Source organism: Carassius gibelio, chromosome B13 (genome assembly GCF_023724105.1).
Source record: "Carassius gibelio isolate Cgi1373 ecotype wild population from Czech Republic chromosome B13, carGib1.2-hapl.c, whole genome shotgun sequence".
NCBI lineage: Eukaryota > Metazoa > Chordata > Actinopteri > Cypriniformes > Cyprinidae > Carassius > Carassius gibelio.
In genome coordinates, this window is record NC_068408.1 from 3,697,323 (window position 1) to 3,721,736 (window position 24,414).

Sequence of the window (24,414 nt, forward strand, 5' to 3'; positions counted from 1 at the left end):
GACTTGTACGGAAATCCAATTCACTTTTGAGGTTCCAAGACTGTAAGGATGCTGTCTTTGTAGGCGGTAGACTGCAAGACGATACTAGTTTTTGGGCTGGTGTGAAGATTTCTGGTTTATGCATTGATTTATTCAGTCAAATCTGGGTGGGAGTAGAATATGAATCGCAATTCAGTTGAGCATTATGCAGATATACGTCTCCATATTGATGCTGTCAGTCTTCTGAAGAGGAGGAGAAAAGAACCAGAGCCAAAGAAAACAGCCGCTTGTCTCGGGAGCCATACCTCTTTTTCCTGTGGACAATCACAGTTTGCCCCTCAGAGGGCCGCTGGAGCTCAGCGCTCACAGATAAACAGTAAAGCCTTCCCTTATGCTTAGATAAGCTCCCTGCAGGAATAACACGCCTCGCTCATAAATCTTCCATTTCTGCATAGTTAAATAGCCAAAATAGACAATAGAAAACTTCCAAAATAGATTGTGTCTGATTCAAGAAGCTGATATCTCATGGTTTATATTTTCCGAGGTCACCAATGTTTTTATTTTGTGTGTGTGTGTGTTTTTTTTTTTAAATGCCTTACATTTCAATAAACAGACTGGGGTGCATTTCCTGTAAGGAGCCGAAAGCATAAGTAGATTGTAGAAATTGTCAGCTTTGTCTTTAACGGTCTGCTTTGTCTCACAATGCTTCTGGGAAACTAGCCCGTGTGCATTTAACTATTGTTTTTTGTTTGTTTGCAGCTTTGAAAGAATCTTTATTAGATGTAGTGCTATATAAAAAAATGCGACATGGTTTGACTATATAACATGGTCTCCAGATTAATGTACCATGCTATTTATGACAATGGTACCTTTTAGTATATCATCATACTTAGTCTAGATGTGTTTTGCATGTCTTTAATGATCGTTTTAGGAAAGTTCATTAACCAGGATCTAAGAGGTTGCTCGCATCTTTCTATTACTACATTGTGGGATTGAAAATTGATTTGGCTAATAGAAATAAAAATGGAGCTTCTAGTAGAGCAGTTGCCCATCAGTATTGTGAACACTGAAGTTTATATTTTTATTTGATACACATAAGTTATATTTTGTGTACTTCTCTTACAAAAACACAAAGTGGTCTCAAACATTGACTGTCTGACTTTTGTTTCAAGCTGTCTGGTCTTGGATTGGTTTTATTGTGTTTCTCATTACAGACATGGATGTTTCTCTCTCTGCTGGCTACAGTAACGTTCTCATTCTGTTCTATAGGAAATAAGCAGAGGGAGTCCTGTGGGAAGACGTGTCAAGGCGACAGAAATGACGAGTGGATGGGGGTCAGTCTGGCTCGACAGGACAAACCCAATGGCAAAATTCTGGTATGTTCCATTGTGAAGCAGAAAACACAGACAACAAGTCATCTTTACCGACTGTGACTCTAAATCCTGATTGTTTCTGAAGCCATGTGGTTTATATAGTGATACAGGGATGAAATCATTTTGTAGGCCAACTCGGAAGTCATCATCACCTTGGTTTTTTCCCAATTGGATTCAGGTTTGGAATGGTTGGATTGGATTGGATTGGTTTTACAGAAAATTAATTCTGTGGCCAGCAAAAGTTTCTGCACTGTAAAGTTTCAGCAGTGACAACCGCATTTAAATGCGGGAGTGCATTCCCTAAATTACAGTTTTGTTTATGTTTGGAAGGTTGCTCTTGAAGGGTTGCCATGTCCCCTTTTATAAAGCAATGCTTATTACACGTCTTTGGGTTTGTTTTTGGGTGAAGCGATCCAGTTTATGGAGTTATCAAAGTAGGCAAGTGCAGGTTGTGATATTATGATATGAGGCTTATTTCCATGGTTTTGCATTTGGATTTATGTTTATTATTGGCTTGTTCTTAAGTGCTGTTTATTATTGCAAGATCTGGCAACACGAATGAGTCGAGAAGCACCTTGTTCACCAAACATGGACTTTTATTGTCTAAATACAATCTCCAGAAATAAAAACCTGAAGTTGGGCTATAATCAAAGTTGCAAAACTAAGCGTCTGACTGATCTTTCAATCCTTATTACCGTATTTTTCGGACTATAAGTCGCACCTGAGTATAAGTCGCATCAGTCCAAAAATACGTCATGATGAGGAAAAAAAACCTATATAAGTCGCACTGGACTATAAGTCGCATTTATTTAGAACCAAGAACCAGGAGAAAACATTACCGTCTACAGCCGCGAGAGGGCGCTCTTTGTCTTCAGTGTAGACTACAGGAGAACTGAGCAGCATAGAGCGCCCTCTGGTGGCTGGAGACGGTAATGTTTTCTCTTGGTTCATGTCAAATTAATTTTGATAAATAAGTCGCACCTGACTATAAGTCGCAGGACCAGCCAAACTATGAAAAAAAGTCTTATAGTCCGGAAAATACGGTATATACATATACATATACATAAAAGTTTGGATGCTTACAAGGCTGTAAAAGTGACTTGATGAGTTTCAGTGTGACTATGTTTAGCATCACCAACAGCCACTGTAGTCCCATTAGACACTTGTTCACCTTTTTCAAGACAAGTAAAAGCTTAAAAAATCCCAAGTGGGTTAGTACTGAGGTATGTTTTAGAATAAAGAGCTTGTGTTAATTATAGACCTTATTTCAGCAATTGAATCAAAAACCCATTCAAAAAACCTGTTGACTCTGGGATGATAGAAACAGAAGTGCGAAAATATGAACTACCCAACTTCTGAGTTTGAGAGCTTATTTTTGCAGCACTTAATATTGCACAGAACATTTACTTCGGGGAAGCAGATTAGAAAGGAAACTTGTTCAAACTTTACATAAAACATGAAGATGAAAGACTCAGCGTTTAATAGGTTAATTATGATCAGTGTTTGTCTGGGTTTCTTAACATTTGAGTGATTTTGTGCATTAATCAGAATAGGAAATTAATGCTTTTTTCCAATGAGAGTACAGTATACGTTTTTAGTTTTTGTAATAATAGCTTCAAGCATGCTTTATTTAATCTACTGTTCCACAATTTTTGTTCTTAACGACCGAATTTTCAACATCTCAGCAGCTGTTTAACACAAACCACATCGACTTGTAAAACATGGGCAGAAATGATGAAGCCATCATTGTTCAAGAATGTTTAATGACAACCGCATTGTTAAACTCTAGCTGTTCTGTACATTAAGAGAAAGCTTTTGAAGTGAGGCTCATTTTCTCATGATGGAGCTCCGGAATAGACACTTTAACTGGACAAACAAGACGTCAGTCTCAGTCCTCCGGGTTTCTTGGTTTCTTCAGGCTTGAATTGTGTCGTGGTGAACTCCTTGTTACTTCTCAGCTGCTGTGGGGGTTGAAGTCTTGAGCCTCTCTTGGTTTTGATGGGCGTCTTACAGGAAGACAGGATCAGGGTGGGCTGATCAGAGGCAGGGACACTTACAGCGCTGATATGTTCAAATCAAAGAGGTTGAGTTGTAATGATGGTAATTTGGTTGGTAGATTAGTATTTACAGGTCAAAACCGGATTAAACATATGGGCGTTCAGGCATGTGCGAGGGAGATGCTAACACAATCAGGAGGCGTTTGGCAGGAGATGTGGCACACCGATGTGGTGATGTGGCATAGCTCATGCAATCAGATTATAGAGAGAGAACTATTTGTTTTTATAATCTATTTCACCACAGAGGTGTCTTGGGTTTTTCAATATTTTGATTGCACCATAAGCTTTATGGTATGCTACCATTTGAGGACAGTAAACTGATCAAAAGAGACAGCAAAATACATTTTTGGCTTTAATGAAGATTATGAAAATATCTTAAGTCTGTTATGAAAATGAATGTTAAACATAAAAGTATGACATTAAAACCTGACATGTAACCTGTTAGATTTTGCATATGATGCATATGAATCAAAACAATAGATCCATAATGGGCCATAAAATTTATTTTATTTTTGTCAAGGAAGAGTATCCCGGTTAGAGAGAAGAAAGAAGACTGAGTTCTTGTTATCGTTGGTATTTGAGAACTAAATTATTCTTTGAGAACAAAATGATTGCTCTTTATACAGAATAACATTATTGTCCACTGAATTATGTGATCTGGAGAGCACTGTCCATCATCTCTTGCCCTTCCATATAGAGAAACATTTTTTTACCAGTGAAATATTAAAGCAAATAGACGTGATTATGAAGATATATTTTCTGTATGTATTTTTATGCAGTTCATTGTATTTTTATAACAATAAATGATGTTTATGACAATCAGCTAGCGTTCAGTCTATTATAAAACGTACAAATAGTGCATGTCTACCTGTTATAGAAATCAAAATCCATTTTAGATCACATTTTAGATTCATTTTAGATCACACTCACTTATCACTCACTTACTTATTATTCGGAAGTTATGACAAGCACTCGATGATGGTTTAAAGTGGCGTTTGAGCAAAAACTTTCATAATTACATATGTTTTGAAATGTAGCTTAATGCTGTTTGTACCTCTTATTATATCTTAATATGTGTTCTTGTAAGCATTATGGATATTTTGTGTTTCTAATGAAGAACCAATCTTAATTTAATGCTGTATATTGAGCAGCGAAATTCAGACTTTGCTTCAAAATTGCAAGACATAGCACAAACTTGTGAGGAAAAACTCAGAATTGCAAGAAAATAAGTCAGAATTCTGGGTTTCGATCTTGCAATTATATCCTTTTGTTTTCTTTTTTAATTGCAAACCTATGGAAACCTGTTTCTGCCATGAAATATACTTTTTTTCTCCATATTTCGCAATTTTGACACTTTCTCAGAATTGTGATATAAAAAGCATTTTAGTCTGTTTTTTTTTATTCCATGGCAAAAACGAGCTTCCATAGATTTCTGCAATGAAAGACGTGTGTATACGAAACATATTTTGTGTATGACCTGAAAGCACTTTAGCATGATTTTAGATGTTTGTGTTTAAAGTGTGTGCCCCACCGCAACAAATAGCAGTATTTGAAGAGATTCACGTTTATATGTGAGCTGTTGTGCAGATGTGACCGATCAGCTCTCGTTATGATAAGCCCGTGATCAACAGTGACTCAGAGCCTCTCAAACTCCTTCCTGATTTAGTTGAGCATTACGTGTTTCATTACGTCTGTCCTGTGTGTTTCCCAACACTGGCTGCCAGGGAATAAGTTGGAGTTTGTTCCTTTGGTTGTCTTTAGGCTGAGGTTGGTTTATTGACGTTCAGCTGAGATGGTTATCGAATGAGTTTAGATTGAGCGGACTGCTTTAGGCTTCAACACAGTCAAACAGACAAGCAGTGTTTCTCAACACAACAAACTACTGCCAGATAGTCATCTGACATCACGTGTGAGCGTTCGTATGAATCTGTGTGGCTGTAATGTCTTTAACTCGGTTGTTTATCTCAGTGGACTGTGTAAGCGCTGTTGGAAGATGAGGAACAGGAAGCTAAACCGTTTTGGAGGGAATTTGGTTTCTCCACAGTACTGAGCTCCTCGATGAGGGATTTGATAAAAGAGGGAAAGGAAACTTCGTGGCATATGATCATGCAACTATTAATGAGCAAAACAGAAAGGTTTTGGTTTGTTGCTTGATCATTTCCATATTTTTTCCTAGTGTATAATGACTTGATTAAAGTTGAATTCGGTCTTGTGTGCTTCTTTTTTATTAATGGTGTTTGCTGAGACAAGTACTGCACCACTCTATTCTATTTCTCATAGAAACACATACTGTAAACCAATGTATTATACTTTGATGTGTAAACAGTTTGTGCTATGGGGATGAATATTAATGCATATCTAACCGAGAGTAGTGATGTCATTGCAGTATTTACATGTCGATTTCCAATTGGGTTTTATTCTTGCGTCTACAGTCTGTAATGCACAGAAAACATGTGCATGTGCTTGTACAAGTGTCATGAGAGCAGAAAATAGCTCCGATGGGGCATTTTATTCATAAATAAATATTCGAATAAACACATGCCATTAAAGCTCATGCATTATTTATTCATTGGACTTGGTATCTTAAAATTATAATTATCATTATTTATTTAATTTGCTTTCCTTTGTCTTGGTCGAAAGTTAACAAAATCCATTTCTATAAAATATTATTTTTAACATTTTATTTAATCAATATTTTATAATTTTTTTTATTGCATTATTATTATTATTTTTATTATTATTTGACATGTTCTGTTTTTTTCTTGTGATCATGACTTATTTTCTGACATTTTTTTTAATATCCTAAAAGTAAAAAAAAACATCCATGCAAAAACAAATTTTATTACTTATTTAATCCATATGTACATTTTATATTTTGTATACATTTTTTTTATTTAATCAGTATTTTGTACTTTTGTGATTTTTGTACTTTATGTACATACACTTTGTACGTTGGGATATTTAGATTTATATCGTATGTTTACATCTCTAGCATTTTTCCCATTAAAAATAAATAAATAAATAAATAAAGATCAGCATGAAAAGTGTAATATAAAAATCTTGAGGAAAAGTATGTCAAATTAAGGAGAAGATTATGATAGAAGTATAATGCATAGACTCTTTGGGTTTCTGTAACAAACTTATAAGCCTAACTGAAACTTTAACATCATTCTGCCTTTCAAGAACTTCCTTCAGTGATTTCCATCAGGAAATGACGCTCTGCTTTAGTTATTATCCTCTGTCCATGACCTTTCTGCTTTCTCTCTCTCTCTCTCTCTCTCTCTCTCTCAGTGTCTTTCTGCTCTCTGGCTTCCTTAACAGTCTTGAGCGCTTCTGTTGTTCCAGAGATCAGACCTGTTTAAATGAAGATGCTCAGCTTTCTAAAACCACCGACATATTAGATCCACAGCCGTTTCCAGACTTGGCTCTGTGATCTGGTTTTGCCTCAGAATTTAATTTGCCACTGGGATACAGAGAAGAAGCTTTGCCTGTGTATCCTGTTTGTTTCTTCGTGCAAGCATGCTGATGAAGACCTGATGTGCGAGCTATATATACTTTTGTCATGCTAATCATCATGCTCAAACTGAGGCTGCGAGGAATGTAGAGTCTGTTTAATGGGTTGTAAATGTACTGTCTTTTTCTTCATACCAAGCATCTACCATGACTGACTTCTATAGTCCCCGTCTCTCACTCTTCGTCTTTTTCTTGTATTGTCTGCAGGCCTGTGCTCACCGCTGGAAGAATGTATACTATGAATCGGAGCATATCCTCCCTCATGGATACTGCTCCGTCATCCCAGCCACTCTCCAGGGCAAGTCACAGCCTCTCATTCCCTGTTATGAAGGTATGACATGCTCTTTACGAAACTGAATAACCATATTGTTTTTCACGCTGCTAAAATGACCAATGTGAACAATGTCATGAATAGGATGTGCCGTTTCCCCCACATAAGACGCAATCAACTTTAATCGTCATTGTCACTTTAAATTTAAGGACAAAAAAGATGCCTCGATACAAGAAAATACTTTATTATAATTTCAAGAGGGCTTAAAACTTGAGGACAGAAAGGCAAGAATATTATGTCTTAATGTGACTATTGTGTTTGACAAAGCAATGTCAGAAATCTGTTTTAAAGTGAATAACTCAAGTATGTAAACATGTATTTTACCACAGTTGTAAACTGCTGGAAAAACTTAAAAATGCACCTTAGAAAGTGCTTGAAAATTGCTTGAATTTTACTTTGGAAAAGGTGTAAGAACCCTGGTGTTAGTGGTAAATACTGAAGCGAACATCACTTTTACTTTTGCTAATACTTAGGGTTAGTCATTTGAGCAAACTTTTAACTATTATCATAATTGAACCACAGTTCAATGAATGTAGAAGCAGGTTAACTAAATAAGTGCAAACTCTGAAACCACTGTTTCTCAGTGTGGTCAGAGTAATTCCATGAGGTGCCATAATGGACTAAAGTCAAGTGAACCGCGTGAGATAGATTAAAACTGATCCTGCATATTCACTCTACATGCCAGGTGAAATTGTGGTTCAGTTATGATACGGGGATTCATTACAGTGTGTACTGAACCTTTGATGTGTATGACACTGTATAATGTATTGTGAGGTTGTTAGTGGGAGAATTTCTGGTCTTCATCAAAGTAGAAGTCCAGTAAACACTCCACCGAAGCAGATTGTAGAAATGAGTCTAAGCCTTAAATGTACAGGTTGTAGGACCTGCCACTAGAGGGCGCACTATCAAAACAATAACAATCGCGTGGTTGGATGACGCTAAGAAGGAGCGTGGAATGATGGGATTTGTTGTCTTCTACCCAACCGCTGATGGCCATCAATCAGACGGAAACATAAATCATGGATTTAACGCGAGTTCAACGATTTGCGCGAGTAGATTACATACAAAGTCAATGCAAAGACTTGATCAGACTACAGATCAGACGCGTCCTCGCATGGTTATAGAGATGCGATGCCCCACGTTTGGCGCGTATGCCCCATAATACTAATCTTGTTGATCGTTATAATAGTATACGTTTTCTGTAAAGATATGAGTCAAAACAACTCACCTGTCGAGTAAAACATAAGTGAGATTGGCATCTCTTTCTAGTTAAAGTTTGTCGCGAAGCTACTTCCGCATTTGTCCACGACACTGTTAACATGTGGTTTCTACGTCATTAAAGGCGGTAACAAAGGATAACTAACTTCATTAGATTCATATCCATGCTACATACTCCCATACAGTAGGTGGCGGTATGCACCCGATAAGCCATGTTTGCAATCTGGCATAAAACTAAGAAGAAGAAGAACTAACGTCACTGACAGGCGACTGCACTGCCCCGTGTCACTGCTTAGAATGGGAATTTTCTCATGATTTACAAGTAGTTGAAAACATTAGAGATATTGTTAGTAATCAGCTAAACAAAATATATAACAAATTGTACCTTTAAAGGCTAAGTTCACTTAGGCTGTTTTTTACTTACCCCAGAGGCATCCTAGGTGTATATGACTCTTCCTTCAGACAAATCCAGTCTGAGTTATATAAAAAAAATGTCTTTGATCTTTAAAGAAGAAAAGCATATACACCTAGGATGCCAAGGAGGTTGAGTAAAACACAGCCTAATTTTTATTTTTGGATGAACTAATCCTTTAAACCCTCAGAACAACACCGTTTACTGTGGCACATGTTCACAATGGACTTCACAATGAGTTATGGCACCCTGAACCTCCTCCAAAACCCCAGACTAATGTTTTCTTGCATCAAAGCACTGGCACCTCCAGAATCAGAAAGAAGCAGCACGCTGGAGAGAAATATGACCCGTCAGGCTGCGTGCGGTATCTGGGAGCTTGGAGAACACATCTGGGGATATGGTGGTTAAATATTTGACTCTTTGCACATCAAGATAAAAGACGGTTTAGCCTTTATTCAGCAAACATTATGACAACAGTGCATGTCCAAAAGATCATTATGTCACAATGCTCTCCCCCTGCTACAACCAAAAAAAGAAATATTAAAAATGAAAATAACTTTGATATTGAGAGATCACAAAACATACTTATTGTTAAAGGATAGTTACAGGGTCATAATTTTATCAGCCTTACCTGAATTTGTGACATAATAATGTATACCACAATGTATACAACTGTTTCAGCTTCTCCTTTATTTATTAATATCTTCAAATGTTCCAGGTTCATAAATTCATCAACCTTACCTGACTGTGTGGCATAATATTATACAACACAAGAAAATAAAATCTCATTTAATTATGTATTTATTTAGAATTAAAAGAATGTTCCATGTTCATAATATTATTTTCTTTAAATTGTGACAATATTTTACTTTGCATTTATTTGTTTGTTTGTTCTGTATTTAAAATGTATCAGCTTTACTTGAATATTTTGCATATTATTATATAAAATAATAAAGAAAATAATTTCTCAATTTATTTATTTATTAATTTAACTTTTTAATTAATTTATTTAAATAGCAGAATTCACAGTTATTTTTATTAAGGCAGTTTTTCTTCATCAATACCTTCTTTCCTTGTGCATTTCAAGCAAAAGTATTTGAGGATTTCATACTGATCATAGGAGAAATATTGAATGTTATTTTTGCTATTTCTTTACACTATCCTCATATTACACTGCATTATGTTTAAGTCTTGTGGCTGTAATTTCAAAATAGTGTATTTTAATTTCCTTCCCAGTGCAGTGCCTTACCCCCAAAATGCCTCATGGCGAACACAATCTTTGCAAACTGTGAAGTGAGTCAAAACTCTTTTGTAATTGACAACATACCACAGATGCACAAAAATGACTTTGTTTTGAACCCAGAATGTTCCGGTGCCATTCAACGCCTATTTATCACTCCCCCCATCACATATTATACCTCTGACAGATGTTATTGTAGTATATTAAATTCAACACCTCCATTGTCCTTGAATTTCATCATCCCAGTAGGATTCCTCTTATTTTACAAGATGTGTTGATTTGCTGCGGATAGAGCGAAGGAGGGAATTGCATGAATTCTCCATCAGAATTAGTTTCTGTGTCCAGCTCCCGTGTTATATATTTCCTTCCATATCTTTTCCCGACTCCAGTGAGTTGCCATCAGGGGCCTTCTATGTGTGTGCAGTGTATTATAGGGGGATCCAAGACCAATATTTTCTGTAACCGGAGAGCACATCGTTTCCCCCCCGTTCTCAAAGTCCTCCAGAGCGAGAGCTTTTGTTGAACACGGAGCTGCTAGGTCGTTCTCAGTCTGTCTCTCGGCCCCCAGATTCCTCTTGGATGGAGTCGGGACTTTGACTAACTCCAAACGGAATGTCGGAAGAACTCCAGTAAATGCTGGCTCAGGCTCACAGCAAAATCATTTGTGCTCTGTTGTTTTTTCCTTCCTCTCTCTCTCTCTCTCTCTCTCTGTCCCCCTACTCACTCTCACAGACCATAAAAAGACCTATGGGGAAGAACACGGCTCGTGCCAAGCCGGGATCGCAGGCGTTTTCACTGAGGTCAGTAGAAGTACGAGCGTGTTATGCGTTTAACATGTGTGGCGCTCTGGGCTGGTGAGTACATGAGTACTCACATAATGACTCACAAGTATGATTGATATATTTACTCTTCAAAGGATAGTTCAACTAAAGATGTCTTTCATCATTTACGTCATTTACTCACATCTTTCCAAACCTGTATGATGCTCTTTCCTCCTCAGAACACAAATGAAGCTGTTTAGCAGAATTTAAAATCTGTTCGGCTATGAAGATCAATGAAAGTAGTAATGATTCGTATCTGAATATTTTTAATATATGCATTTGAATATGCCTATATGCGAATGAGAGTTTAGTCGTGTAGAATGGAAATCTGAGTTATTATTGTTAACTGAAACCATCAAAACATTTTCATTGCATGAAAGAAACACTAACTGAAATAAGATAAAAACTTATTTGTACAGCCTTACTGCAGTGCAGCCAATCTATTCCAATCTAAAGCATGCAGTCCAGGCTTTGGATGTAATGTCTGGGACAAATACGATAACACATGCTGACAGATGTGATGTCCAACAGTTCATCAATATCATCACTGGATCACTCACTGACCCTCTTCAGTTTGCTTTTCTTAAACGAGAGCGAAATATGGCTGGAAACTCACTCGCTGTACGTTTCGATTACTGAGGTGTTATTCATTTATCAGACTGCATTGCACTACACTGCATCTGCATTGACTGCTTTGTAGTTTAGATGGTAATGGCACTTTATCATTTGACAGAATGTCTTAAGTGACCTTCAAGAACTTTAGCGTCTAAAACAGATGTCTTGATGCTTAATGCTGTCGGCTCAGCTGGAGGTGCTGTTTTTACGTGTTTGGCAGGACTGACCGAGTCAAATATCAGTTGTGTGGGGGTTTTTTTAGCAGTCAGACATTGTGAAATGGAAAAAGCATTTGTGGCTTGATAGAACTCAAAACAGCAATGTAAAGACCCAGTTTCATCGTCACATGAGGGATATTCCATTTGTAACCTCTGAGATAATGAGTGTCGGAAAAAGGGAAAATCTTTTTTTCCACCAAAGATTCATAGCCAAACATTTATGACAAATTGTGCATTTTTTGAATTGCATACTGCCATGTCGATTAGAGCACAGCAGGGACCCGAAACTTTTTCAGTGGCTTTTGGTTTCACAAGTATTTATTTATTTTTTTTCATTCTGTTTTTTTTATTTCTTCATCGTTTGGCTTCTAACCATTGCCAAAAAATTAAAATATTCGAGCAATTCCGCAATTAAACATTTTTGTCAAATCTTCTACTTACATTTAGGGGCCGTTTACATGACATTTTCAGCCAAAAATCGGACACTTTTTAATGTGTTTTGCCTGTTAATTTACACGTCAACACAGTTTTGGGGACCGAAAACGCCACAGTTATAATGTTTCCCTGTAAACACCACTGATCTATAATAGAGATTATTATATACAGATCAGTGGTAAACACCCAAACAAGGTAATCTTTGAAAACGCTGATGTCATGCACATTCGTAGTACGTGTTAGGTACTCATGTGCAGTACATGTTGATTTTATGCATTTGTTCAAGGATGAACAAATGCACACAACAATGGCGGAGTGCATGGTACTGTTGTTGCTGCTCAAGACTTTGCTAATGCTTCTACAGCAAAGTGTGGATTTACTTCACCCAACATTACAACCAACGTTTTTCGCAAATAAGTGTAACCTACAGTACATTGTTGTCGTTTAAACATAGCCTTGAACAAATGTTAGGTACAAAAAAAGTCGCTTTGGATAAAAGTGTCTACTAAATGCATGCATTTATTTATTTATTAAATGAAGTAGCCTAAATATGTTATTGCTTTGCAACTTGAAACATTTAAACAAAAAGTATCACAAAAAAAAAATCTCTATGGAGAAAAGGAATGCCGTTTTTGCTCCTCAATCGCTGTGGCCTTGTGAAACAAGCGACTTGTCTTATTTGAAGTGTGACAATGTGGAGCAATTAAAACAGTTCGAAGGCATAAGTTCTCCTTCAGCTTAAGACTCCATTGAGTGATCAAAGCAAAAACAACAGCAGATAATACAACATAGTAGTGGCTTTCACCTGACCGACAGCTCTGTGTTTTTCTCCTGCGGAAAAATTGTTGGCTTTTGAATGGATCTCTATTGCTTTTTGTTTTGTTTTTTAGGAGCTGGTTATCATGGGTGCACCTGGATCTTACTACTGGACCGGAACGGTCAAAGTGTTTAACATGACATCCAATACTCACTACAACCTAAATCAAGACAACCTGAGTCCTCACAGATACAGTTACCTCGGTAATACCTGCTCTGATATTAATAACCGCTTCACTATTCATGCTGTAGTTAGTCCGTCACAGATTTGTGTTTTTTTTTAGGGTATGCTGTGACAGCTGGTCACTTCTCCTCACCGAATACCATAGACGTGGCGGCTGGTGCTCCTCAAGACAGTGGTGGTGGAAAAGTGAGGGGGTCTTGCAGAAATTGCATCATTGGTTCCTGGTTCTGTTTGCATTACACTCACTTGACATTTCAAAACTATATTGTTAGGTTTACGTCTTCAGAATCGAAGGGACGTCTCTTGTGAAGACCTTTGAAGCCTCAGGGAAAATAGTGAGTATGATACTCAGGTGTTTACAAATGCAATTTATTCAAATTGTAAAATGTTTATACAATCCATCATACTGTAGTTACTTAATAGGAAAAGTTAGTTTTTTCTGAAGAACACCGAAAGAGTTGTTTTGGAGAATTTGTAGGGACTGGGACTTTCGAAACCCTAAAAAAGGCAAAAAGCATAATTATCTACTCTATCATATTTGATACATAAATTTGATACATAAATTCAACATAATTCAAATGTAGCTAAAACCTGCTGTACACAATCTACTACTCTACATGCCTTCTGACACTTGATTGATGTTTTTTTAGCAATTAAAATAACTTTTAGTGTAAATGTATTTATATAAAGTATATCCTTTATACTGTAATATTTTAAGTTAAACACTTAGTGGACTGAAGCAACTCAGCTTTAAGTTTAAATTATCCATATATTTTTTAAAAGAATCAAATCAGAGTATTTATTTTCTTACTTGTATATTTTATCTTACTTTTTGGCCATATAAATATCAGCAATTGCACCAAAATAAAAGCCTGATGTATGAAATATGATGCTCAGCCAAAAAGATAAGTTCCATTTAAAAATAAATAAATACATTTAAATAAAAATGACTATTTTTCTGACTATTATTTAATAAGTCAGCCTTTACAGGGTTAAAGTGCTATATATGACTCATGCTCTAAAAGGACAAAAATTTAAGCTGTTCTCATTTCTCATTCGTCTTCATATACATTCAAATATGGGTAGAGTATCTAAATTGTAGCTTGACTTTCTTCCAGAGGGAACTGTATGAGGTAATGCATTTTACTGAGAAGTAATGTGCCCTGTGCATGGCGTTGTAAACTGACCCGTTTGCTCTCGGCTCGGCTTGGTTTCAGATGGGCTCTTACTTTGGCTCCTCATTGTGTGCAGTTGACCTAAACGCGGACGGACTGTCGGACTTGCTGGTGGGAGCACCCATGCACAGCGAGATCCGGGATGAAGGCCAGGTTTCTGTTTACCTCAGCAGTGGTAACGTGAGTTCACTTACATCTGTGTTACTTATTAAAGGAATAGTTCATCCAGAAATGAATATCTGCTGAAAATGCCATCAGGCTATCCAGGATGTAGATCATTTTGTTTCTTCATCAGAACATATTTGGATTAAATGATCAATGGCAGCTGATTAAAACATCACAATAATCCACAAGACTTAGATCCATCAATTAACATCTTGTGAAGTGAAAATTAACCTGTTCCTGGAAGGAAAAAATCCATCATTAAGACTTTTTACCTTTAAACCTTTTCTTCCGGCCAAAATACGAATCCATAATTCATAATAAATCTTCCTCCAGTAAAAAAAGAAAGTCCATCCTCTATGATCCTCTCACATCAGAGCTGTTGGGGAGTTTATTCATTTGTGAATGGTTCCTGATCTGTGCATATTTCTCTCCTGATTCAGATCAGACGACTTCTTTACTGGAGAACGCAATATTATGGAAAAAGGAGCCAGTTGTTTTAATGATGGATTTGTTTCTTACAAACTTTTGCTTTACCATACATTAACTGATGGACTGGAGTGCTGTGGATTATTTGTGGATTATTGTGATGTTTTTATCAGCTGTTTAGACTCTCATTCTGACGGCACCCATTCAATGCAGAGGATCCATTTGTGATCAAATGATGCAATGCTACATTTCTCCAAATCTGATGAAGAAACAAACTCATCCTGATCTTGGATCAGCAAATTAAAATGTTTGGGTGAATTTTCCTTTATAGATGACAATTTAGTCTTAAACAACACTTGAATGGCACAACACTATAACAACACTATAAACGACCAATTTGCATTAAATGCCATAAGTAACTAAGGCTTAGATTTGAAGGAAAGTGTCTTCATGCAACTTGACAAATGTTTTGAGAATAAACAATGTTTTTTGTTCTTGTTTGTTCAGGGAGTGATGGAGGAAGTTGCAATATTAAATGGTGACAATGCATACAATGCTCATTTTGGAGAGTGTATCACTTCTCTTGGGGACATTGATGACGATGGCTACCAAGGTCAGTGTGTTTTGTTAGTTTGTTTGCGCTCAAAATAATTGCACATCAGTCCAAAGCATGAGCTTCCAATTCTAAAATCCAATTCTAAAAATTTGAATATTTTGAGTTTGAAAAAAAACAACTTTTATTCAGCAATGTTGCATTAAATTGATAAAATGTGAGTTTTTAAAATAAATGATTTTTTTTTTTTTGCTTCATGAATTAAAAAATTATTACAGTTTCCACATAAATTTTAAGAAATATTTACAATATATTCAAACAGAACACACTTACTTTTGGCCCTATCATACACTAGCCGCAATGCGAGGCAAGGCACAGCGGAAGTGTGTTTGCTAGTTTCAGTCCGGCGCTGTTCGCATTTTCCTGTCCAGCGCCACGTTGTTTAATTAGCAAATGCATTTGTGCCCATTTGTGCTCCCAGGGGCGTGCTGGTTCTAAAAAAGAGGTGTGTTCAGGTGCATTGCTGGCACATTGCTATTTTAAGGAGCTGAAAATAGACTGCGCCATAGACCACCTCGAACCTGGTCTCAAGTCTAAAGTCAATGGCGCAATATGCTTTTGTTATTTAAAGAGCTCGTTGGAAGAAAATGCGCCTCTATGTGGGTCCACAGTGCGCGTTGACTTTGCTTATTACACACAGGAATGCGCATCACACAAACATGCCAAATATTAAAAACAAAAGGATTACAGTGTAAAATAATATTATTGTGTAGGCTACATAAATATAAAAATGTAACGATGGATAGTCATTGCGTGTGTTAGAATAAGGCTACCTATTTGCAATTTAGCAAATTACTACTTATAATGATGAATGAAATTCTACTTCATCCCATGCCTTCTTCACCTCTGGAAGCTTTGGTGGATTCCTGCTTGTCCCGTAGATTATCTGCTCCTGCGCTTTAACTTCACGCACAAGTTCTTCGATTGAGAAGCGTTCAGCTTTTCCGCCAACAAATTCCGCCATGTAAATAGCGATCCGCCATGGCGCGAGCGCATCTCGTTCTTAAAGGGAATGGGGCATGACACTCTGATTGGTTTATTGAACATTATGCCAATTATTTATAAAGAGAATAGGGACAACCCATTCCAGAAATGTGCCCCGTTGCACGGTCCGTTTTTTCGTCATTAAAATAGCAAAAGTGCGCGTTACACTTTGCGTTTAAATCGTTAAAATAGGGCCCTTTAAGTTGAAATAATATTTCACAATATTACAGTTTTTACTATATTTATGATCAAATAAATTGATTAAAATAAGAGACTTCTTTCAGAAACATTTAAACATTGACTCCAAACTTTTGAACAGTAGTTGAATGGTTTTAAATATTGAACTGTGCATTGTAAGTCATGTTTATCTGGAATATTCCTTTCATTCAAATGATCACAGAAGCACAAATCATATTTCTGCTGTATTGGAGAAAGACAGACATTGTTTGTCAAGTAACTGGAAAAGATATTTTGACGTGAAGCAGATTCAAACCTCAGATATCTCCTCTGAGACTATTGTTCTGACTCTCAATTTTCCTGGCTCCCGCTGTCCAATCGGAGGCTTTTCCTGACGTCTGGTTTCGCTCTTCACCTGATGCATTGCTTGATTGTAGCACTATGTTCTGCATGTCGCCGCTTTTAGTAATTTTAGTACGGACTGTCCTGTGTTCTCGTACAGTAACTGTTCCTGAATGTGTTTAGGGAAACTAATTAAAATGGCCCGAGGAATATCTGATAAGTGGAGACAGATGTGTCGGATTAAACAGGAAGTGAATCTTTCTGATGTAGGACATTGAGGGGGTTGGCAGTGCTTAGAACAAGAAACCAATTCAAGCAATCAAGAATCCTTGTAATGAAATGGTGCCGCCTACATGTATTGAGAAGCATCTGTGATAAACTGTTCTGGGGTCAGTGTGGTAGTAAATGTTGCTTTAGGAGGCTGTAACCGTAAAGAGTTTACAAGAGGTTAACCTCTCTGCATTTGACCCGCCTCTTATTGGGTATTTTCTGAGGTTAGCAAAACATTTTATTCTTTTTGAAAGAAATGAATGCTTTTAGTCAGAAAGGATGCATTAAATTGATCTAAAGAAATGTATAATGTTACGAAAGATTTCGGTTTCAAATAAATGCTGTTCTTTTAAACTTTCTGTTCATCAAAAAACATTGATAATAATCAGAAATATTTCTTGAGCAGCAAATCAGCATATTAGAATGATTTCTAAAGTATCGTGACACTTTATTTGTGCTTTATTGTATTTTCTTATTTTTCTTATTATTTTATTTTTAATTGTATTTGTTGTAACTTTAATTTATTATTGTAATTTTTATTTGTATTCTTAATTATTTGTATAAATAATTGCATTATTTTGTTTTATTGTAAAAAAAATTTTAGTTTTATTTTATTTATTTACTTTATTTTATTAGCTACACATTCACATTACACTCCAGAGACAGTGAGTACATAATCATCCATATTTTCCAAAAATAGTACCTACATTGTTAACTTTTATTTTATTCTATTTTATTTTTATAACCCATGATAATCTTCTTTCAAAAACATTTTAAAAAATCCTATCAATTTTGCATGTAAATAAGCCAGTCTCAGGAAATAAGTCCCAGTCTGCCTCAGATATTGTACAGATAACCAGTGCTTCAGACTGATAATTTCATGGCTGTTACAGAAATGTAAAAGTTTCCGAAACTCAGCACATTGAAAATATGTGGTAGTTAAATGTGTACTCTGTTTTCATGCACCATGGATTTTTTTCTGACTCTGTTTCAACCCCCTGAAGTTTCACAGACCTTCACAGGCTCTCAAAAACACCTAAGTGTCCATTAAGTGACTTAGCAGAGCAACTCTCAAACAGAGATGGGCTTCAGGCAAACAGGACTTTATTGGGGTCCTGACACACACAGATCCACCTCCAGCATTTCTGTTCTAGTCGTACAGTATGTCTCTGGCAATCTGGCATAATTCAGCTGCACACCATGCTATTCTGTTCTAACTTTTACGATTGCTGCTTGTCAGACTGTATAAACCCAATAAGAGATTGAGTAAAAGCCGGGGCAGACTGTACGACGACTCAATATTACGTCAGATTGCGCTACAACATCAGCTAAAACTGGTAGCCCTGGTTAAGACTTAAAGACTTGTACTCAGTGTTGGGTAAACCTTAAAGCATAGACAATAGAAATTAAACTCTTTATTTTACAAAAGCACAATATTTTGTTATTGTCAGTATACACAAATAAAAGTAGTTTTTAGAATCGATTGACTTTACTCTTATCTGTATCTGAGTATTTAAGGTTTCTCTGTGAATCAGGAAAAAATGAAAGTAAATGCATTAGTGCACAGAGGGTTAAAGACGATGCTTTCAATTTGATCCTTAGACTGTAAACTTAGTTTTCAAATTTGATATTGAATTTATTATTGAAATTATTTTTAGCATGTAGCACAAGTTATTTATAAGTAACTGTAAGTAAATTAACTAAAAATGAACAGTAATGGATAAGTGGATAAGTCATTTCATTAAAGTAACACCCAACAATAGTTGTAGTCAAGTTTAGACAAGTCTGCCCAACATTAAAAAAAAAAAGGTTTTAAATCCCTCAAATTTGTCTCAAATGACAAACAAATGAGTGGTAAATTTTATAATGTTATAATATACAGTGTGTACCCCAATTTATTCTGTCTTTCTCCCTTGTTTCCATCTTTCTCACTGACTTCTGTGTTTGTCTTTTGTGCTGTAGATGTAGCTATTGGAGCCCCCAAAGAGGATGACTATGGAGGAGCGGTCTACATCTACCACGGTGATGCTACAGGAATAGTTAAGAAATACTCAATGGTAATTAACCATTTTCTTTTTATTTGTTTGCTATTATTTATTTATTATGTATTTTCTTTAATTTCATTATATTTTATAAATTAATATTTTATTATTTATTTTGTTTTACAATAATTTTATTTCAATTTATTATTTTTATTTTATTAAATGAATGTACTTTTTATTTGAATTTATTTCATTATTTATATTAAATTGTATTATTTATTTTTATTTTATTATAATATATTTTATAATATATTTTATCACAGCAACACTTGATTCAGAGACCTTAAAATACAAATCCCAGTCTTTTTGTTTTTGTAAACAAAACCGTTGTATTATTTTAGTGCATTTTATTTTAATATTAGTTTTTTATTATTTATTTTCTTTTAGAATGATTTTTTTTATCTTATTTTAATAATTGAATTATTTTTCTATTTAAATGTTTACATTTAAAAATGTAAATGAATTAAAATATCTAAATTAAAATAATAATTTAAATTAAATGTAATTTTTTTTTCATTTTATTTAATTGCATAATTTTTTCAATTATATTATTTTTATTTTATTGTTTAATTTTTATATTTAATTGTATTTGCTACAGATTCAACAACACTTGATTCAGAAACATAAAAACAAATTCCACTATGTGAATTTTATTTTATTTATAATTAATTTATTTTTACGTTCTCAGCTCTCAACAGTACTGTATACTGCAAACCATTCATTTAGACTTTTCATTTATTTATGGTGCTATTGAGCTTTACTTGTGTCTGTATTAAAATAAATCCAAAAGATTGGGTTAGCTGGGAGTGCATCACTTGTTTTACTGTGAAATATTAAAGCTCATGCAGTTTAGCAGTTTGATTTGATGGCTAACTAGTAGATCCAGTTGGAATCCACTGGCTTTTGTGCTGATTTAGAGGGAAAAAAAATAATTGGAGCTGAGAGTGATACATGATATCGCTAGCTGAAAGCATAATTAGCTAAAATATTTAATAAATGAACTACATGGCATTCAGAAATCTGAGAATGATTTATTAATGATTTGGTCAGAATTGGTGTTTTTGATTAATTGATGTGATTTTCTCTCTCACCTGGATCGTATGCAGAGACTGTCTGGGCGAAGCATCAACCCCACCCTCCAAATGTTCGGCCAGTCGATTTCCGGCAATGTGGACATGGATGGAAACGGATATCCAGGTTTGGCTTTGCTTTAGACATTTGGCTAGTTCTCCTCGAATGAACACTGAGAATGTTCCGAATTAACTAGATCAAAACCGACCACATTCAGTGAGAAACCACGACCGGTGCCAGACCACTTACATTGGCCTTCTGCGATCTCCGCGTAAAGATGGGAAACATGTAACGTTTTTACCAGCCTCCAGTGAGTTTATTCCATTCTGGAAACCTCTGAAGTATTAAAAGTCAATGCGTAACTTAAGACACCAGTGATTCGTCACAACATGTGATCCGATGTGTCTCGACTCATGAGGTGAAAACTGCTGTGAAGATGCTTTTTTCGAGTCCACGGAAGACTCTTGTGTAAGAGAGATTAATTATATGATGGAGAACGTCCCGTTCTGTGCTAATCCAGGGAATGCAGATTGAGTGTTTGCTTAATTTTCCTAACCGTTCTTTGACACATTTGGTCTGCTCTTATTTCATAGTTCTGCGGCCAGCAAGCATTTTATTTACAGCATTCCACAGTGGACACACCAATTAAACAAAGACGAGACAGAAAATCAAACAAAGGAAGCTTCATCTTTAATTAAAAAAGAAATGCTTGATCTGTTTCATATACAGGATGTGACCCTGGACCACAAAACCCTGGTCATAAGGGTCATATGATGAATAAATCAGCTTTCCATTGATGTATGGTTTGTTAGGAGGACAATATTTGGCCGAGATACAACTATTTGAAAATCTGGAATCTGAGGATGCAAAAAAAAAAAAAAAAATCAAAATATTGAGAAAATCACCTTAAAAGTTGTCAAAATTAAGTTCTTAGCAATGCATATTACTAATGGTTCCTGTGGCTAGGTGGTAAAGCATTGCATTAGCAGTGCAAAAGGTTGTGGGTTCAGTTCCCAGGGATCATACATAATGAATGGAATTCACTGTAAGTCGCTTCGGATAAAAGCATCTGCAAAATGCATAATGTAAACTATAAACTATGATAAATGTACTAATCAAAAATTAAGTTTTAATATTTACAGTAGAAAATTTACCAAATATCTTCATGGAACATGATCTTTACTTAAAAATCTTTAATTTTGACCCGTACAATGTATTTTTGGCTATTTCTACAAATATACCCCAGAGACTTAATGTTCTGTTTTTTCAACTCTATCTAAATTACTGATCTCCAGTAGTTTTAATTTTAGTTAACATGACAACGCGAATCCTACCTTAACGTCTTTGTACTTTGTCAGCCCATAAATAGCATTTTAAAGTTATTTAGTATTAAAGCTACAAGTTTTGTGCATCTTTTCTAGCAGCATAGTATCACCGAGTGTATGAAATCATTCCTGGCCTTCCAGAAAAACATTATATATTTTTTTCCCCCCCATTTCAGATGTGACGATAGGGGCGTTCATGGCTGACAGTGTGGTTTTGTTAAGGTAAGTTGTGCACTTCTGAGCCAGCAAAAGCTTGTGTTTACATCAATTCTTCATTCAGATGTAGCTTTGAGCTTTTTGCTGTTGCTTGTGACAGATCCAGGCCGGTGATCTCTGTAGACGTCTCCATCTTCCTCCCCGTCTCGATAAACATCACAGTACCGCAGTGTCACGAGGGCCCTCAGCATCTCAACTGCTTCAACGTCAGCATCTGCATGAGCTTTCGAGGAAAACAAGTACCTGGCCACATAGGTGAGTCTCTGTGGAAATATTATTTATTTTATTTTATTTTATTTTATTTTATTTTATTTTATTTTATTTTATGAAGTTTTATAAAAATGTTATTTATAAAAAATATTATTAAATTGATAAGTTTTCAATTTAATTATTTATTATTATTTATTTTATTATATTTTCTTATTTTAATTTTTTATTCTATTATATTTTTTATTATTTTTTAATATTATTATTTATTTTTATTTTAGAATAATTTATTTTATTACCTTTTATTATTTTATTTTATTTTTATTATTTAAAAATATATTTTATAATTTATATTTTATTGTTTGAAATTGCGTTTTATTTATTCGTCTGAAATTTTATTTTAAATTATTTTATTCTTAATCAAATTTTATCGTATGTCTATTGTTTAATGTCACGCATTCAACACCACTTGAATACACATTCGTATGATTGACAGGTGTCTGCAGACACAATAAACCCATAACTAGCCGCTCTTGATAACTCTTGTTTTTAACTAACCGCTGTGTCTTCGCTCTCATGACCCGTGGAGCAAACAGTCCTGAACCGGAGGTCAGTGCATGTTGTGCTGAACTTTATTTCACTCTGTCAACACACAGACAGGCCTAGAACAGACTATTATGAAATATCATCAAATGTTAGGATATCACTGTTTTAAAATGACTCAGAGAAGACTTGTTTTTCATCAAATCTAGTATTTTTATTTTATTATTTCTATTTTCATGACTCGACTCGATGAGCGTGGCTGCATGTTTTTGTTTAACTTGACAAGATGGACACTGTGCAGCCGCAGGGATTCGACACAAATGACCGCTTGCTCAACTTTTGGGTGTGGCCACTGCTCGTTGAGTGGGTGTGGCCTTGTGGGACATGGAGTGCATAATGGGGGTGTTATATAAAGGGAGGTTTCTGAGAAGTACAGAGCACCAGTGTTACTCCACTTGGCACCCGCGCTGGAAAGAACTGCAGCACCTTGTGTTTGGGAGACGCCCTGCTTCTGTGAGCTCATGGTGCGCTCACAGCTGGACGCATTAAAACAACAACCCCTGCATCGGTCCTTCCTGCTCACAGACGTTCATCAGAGTAATATCCTGTGAGAGAGCAGGGTAATAATAGCTCTTTCTCAACCTCAGGAACGCAGGAATGGTCCTGCTGTCACACATTTGACCTCATCTGGATGAATTTAACAAAAGCTGTAAAGAAATTCATCAAGTTGTGGAAAGAAAGCAGCTATTTCTGGGGCCGCGTCCAAGGTTCTGTGTTTTTTGATCAATTTTCTGGTTTTTGGAAGAGCGTGTGGATGGATGAATCTCACCTAAGAGATGTCTGGATCCTGTTTTATCCCAAAACCAAAAGAGCAAAAATGTTATTATATTTCATATAAAGTACTTGAAACATTTACAAGATTCAAGATTTTTGTTGGTCAGGTATGCAGTTATATACAGAATTGCAAGTACACATTTTTAGCGCATTGAGCAATTAAAAGCCCAAAGATCAATTATTATTACTTTACATTTTACATATATATATAAAAAAAAAAAAAATTGTATTAATGTGAAAATATAATATTTTTATTAACTACAATTATGAGTACACTTATTGTTATTAGTTATAATAAATTAAACGTGTTTTTAAAATAAATCCCTGTATAACTGTAATGAGAATAAGATTAGTATTTTGGAGGGAAGTTGTCAAAATGTATTTAATCTTTTGCATTTTATTTATTTCCTTTTATTTATTAGATTTTTTATTTATTTCATTCATTCATTCAATTTTTATTATTTATTCATTCGTTTATTTTATTTTTAATTTATAATTTATATTTTAATTATTAATTAATTAATTCATTAATTTACATTTTATTTATTCATTTTGGGGTGAAATATTACCTACAGATTTCTGTGTGAGATTCATCAGGACATTTTGAACCATGTTTGTCCACAAATATTTAACTCTTGTACCTGACCCCAGAAATGTTCTTGTACTGTCTTTTCTCATTTCCACGACTTGACAGTGGGAACTCTTACTTGACGTTGTTTTTAAATCCCAGAGTTTGCGCTGGAACGCTTCTGATAGTGAGTGTTTTTCAGAGATGTTTCCACATTGTTGTCTTCCTGAAATGTGTGTTTGTG

At 35.4% G+C, this 24,414-nt stretch overlaps 1 protein-coding gene across 1 annotated transcript in view; it reads left to right on the forward strand.

The window, feature by feature from the left end:
- LOC127970008 (integrin alpha-9) overlaps positions 1–24,414 on the forward strand; it is an 83,682-nt gene that overhangs the window by 7,820 nt on the left and 51,448 nt on the right. The window contains exons 3-14 of the mRNA XM_052572191.1: positions 1,249–1,355; positions 7,130–7,253; positions 10,856–10,923; positions 13,103–13,232; positions 13,313–13,398; positions 13,485–13,547; positions 14,430–14,567; positions 15,486–15,591; positions 19,327–19,421; positions 20,513–20,603; positions 21,979–22,024; positions 22,119–22,273. Coding sequence (XP_052428151.1) covers positions 1,249–1,355; positions 7,130–7,253; positions 10,856–10,923; positions 13,103–13,232; positions 13,313–13,398; positions 13,485–13,547; positions 14,430–14,567; positions 15,486–15,591; positions 19,327–19,421; positions 20,513–20,603; positions 21,979–22,024; positions 22,119–22,273 — 1,209 coding nt within the window. The remainder of the gene's footprint in view (positions 1–1,248; positions 1,356–7,129; positions 7,254–10,855; positions 10,924–13,102; positions 13,233–13,312; positions 13,399–13,484; positions 13,548–14,429; positions 14,568–15,485; positions 15,592–19,326; positions 19,422–20,512; positions 20,604–21,978; positions 22,025–22,118; positions 22,274–24,414) is intronic.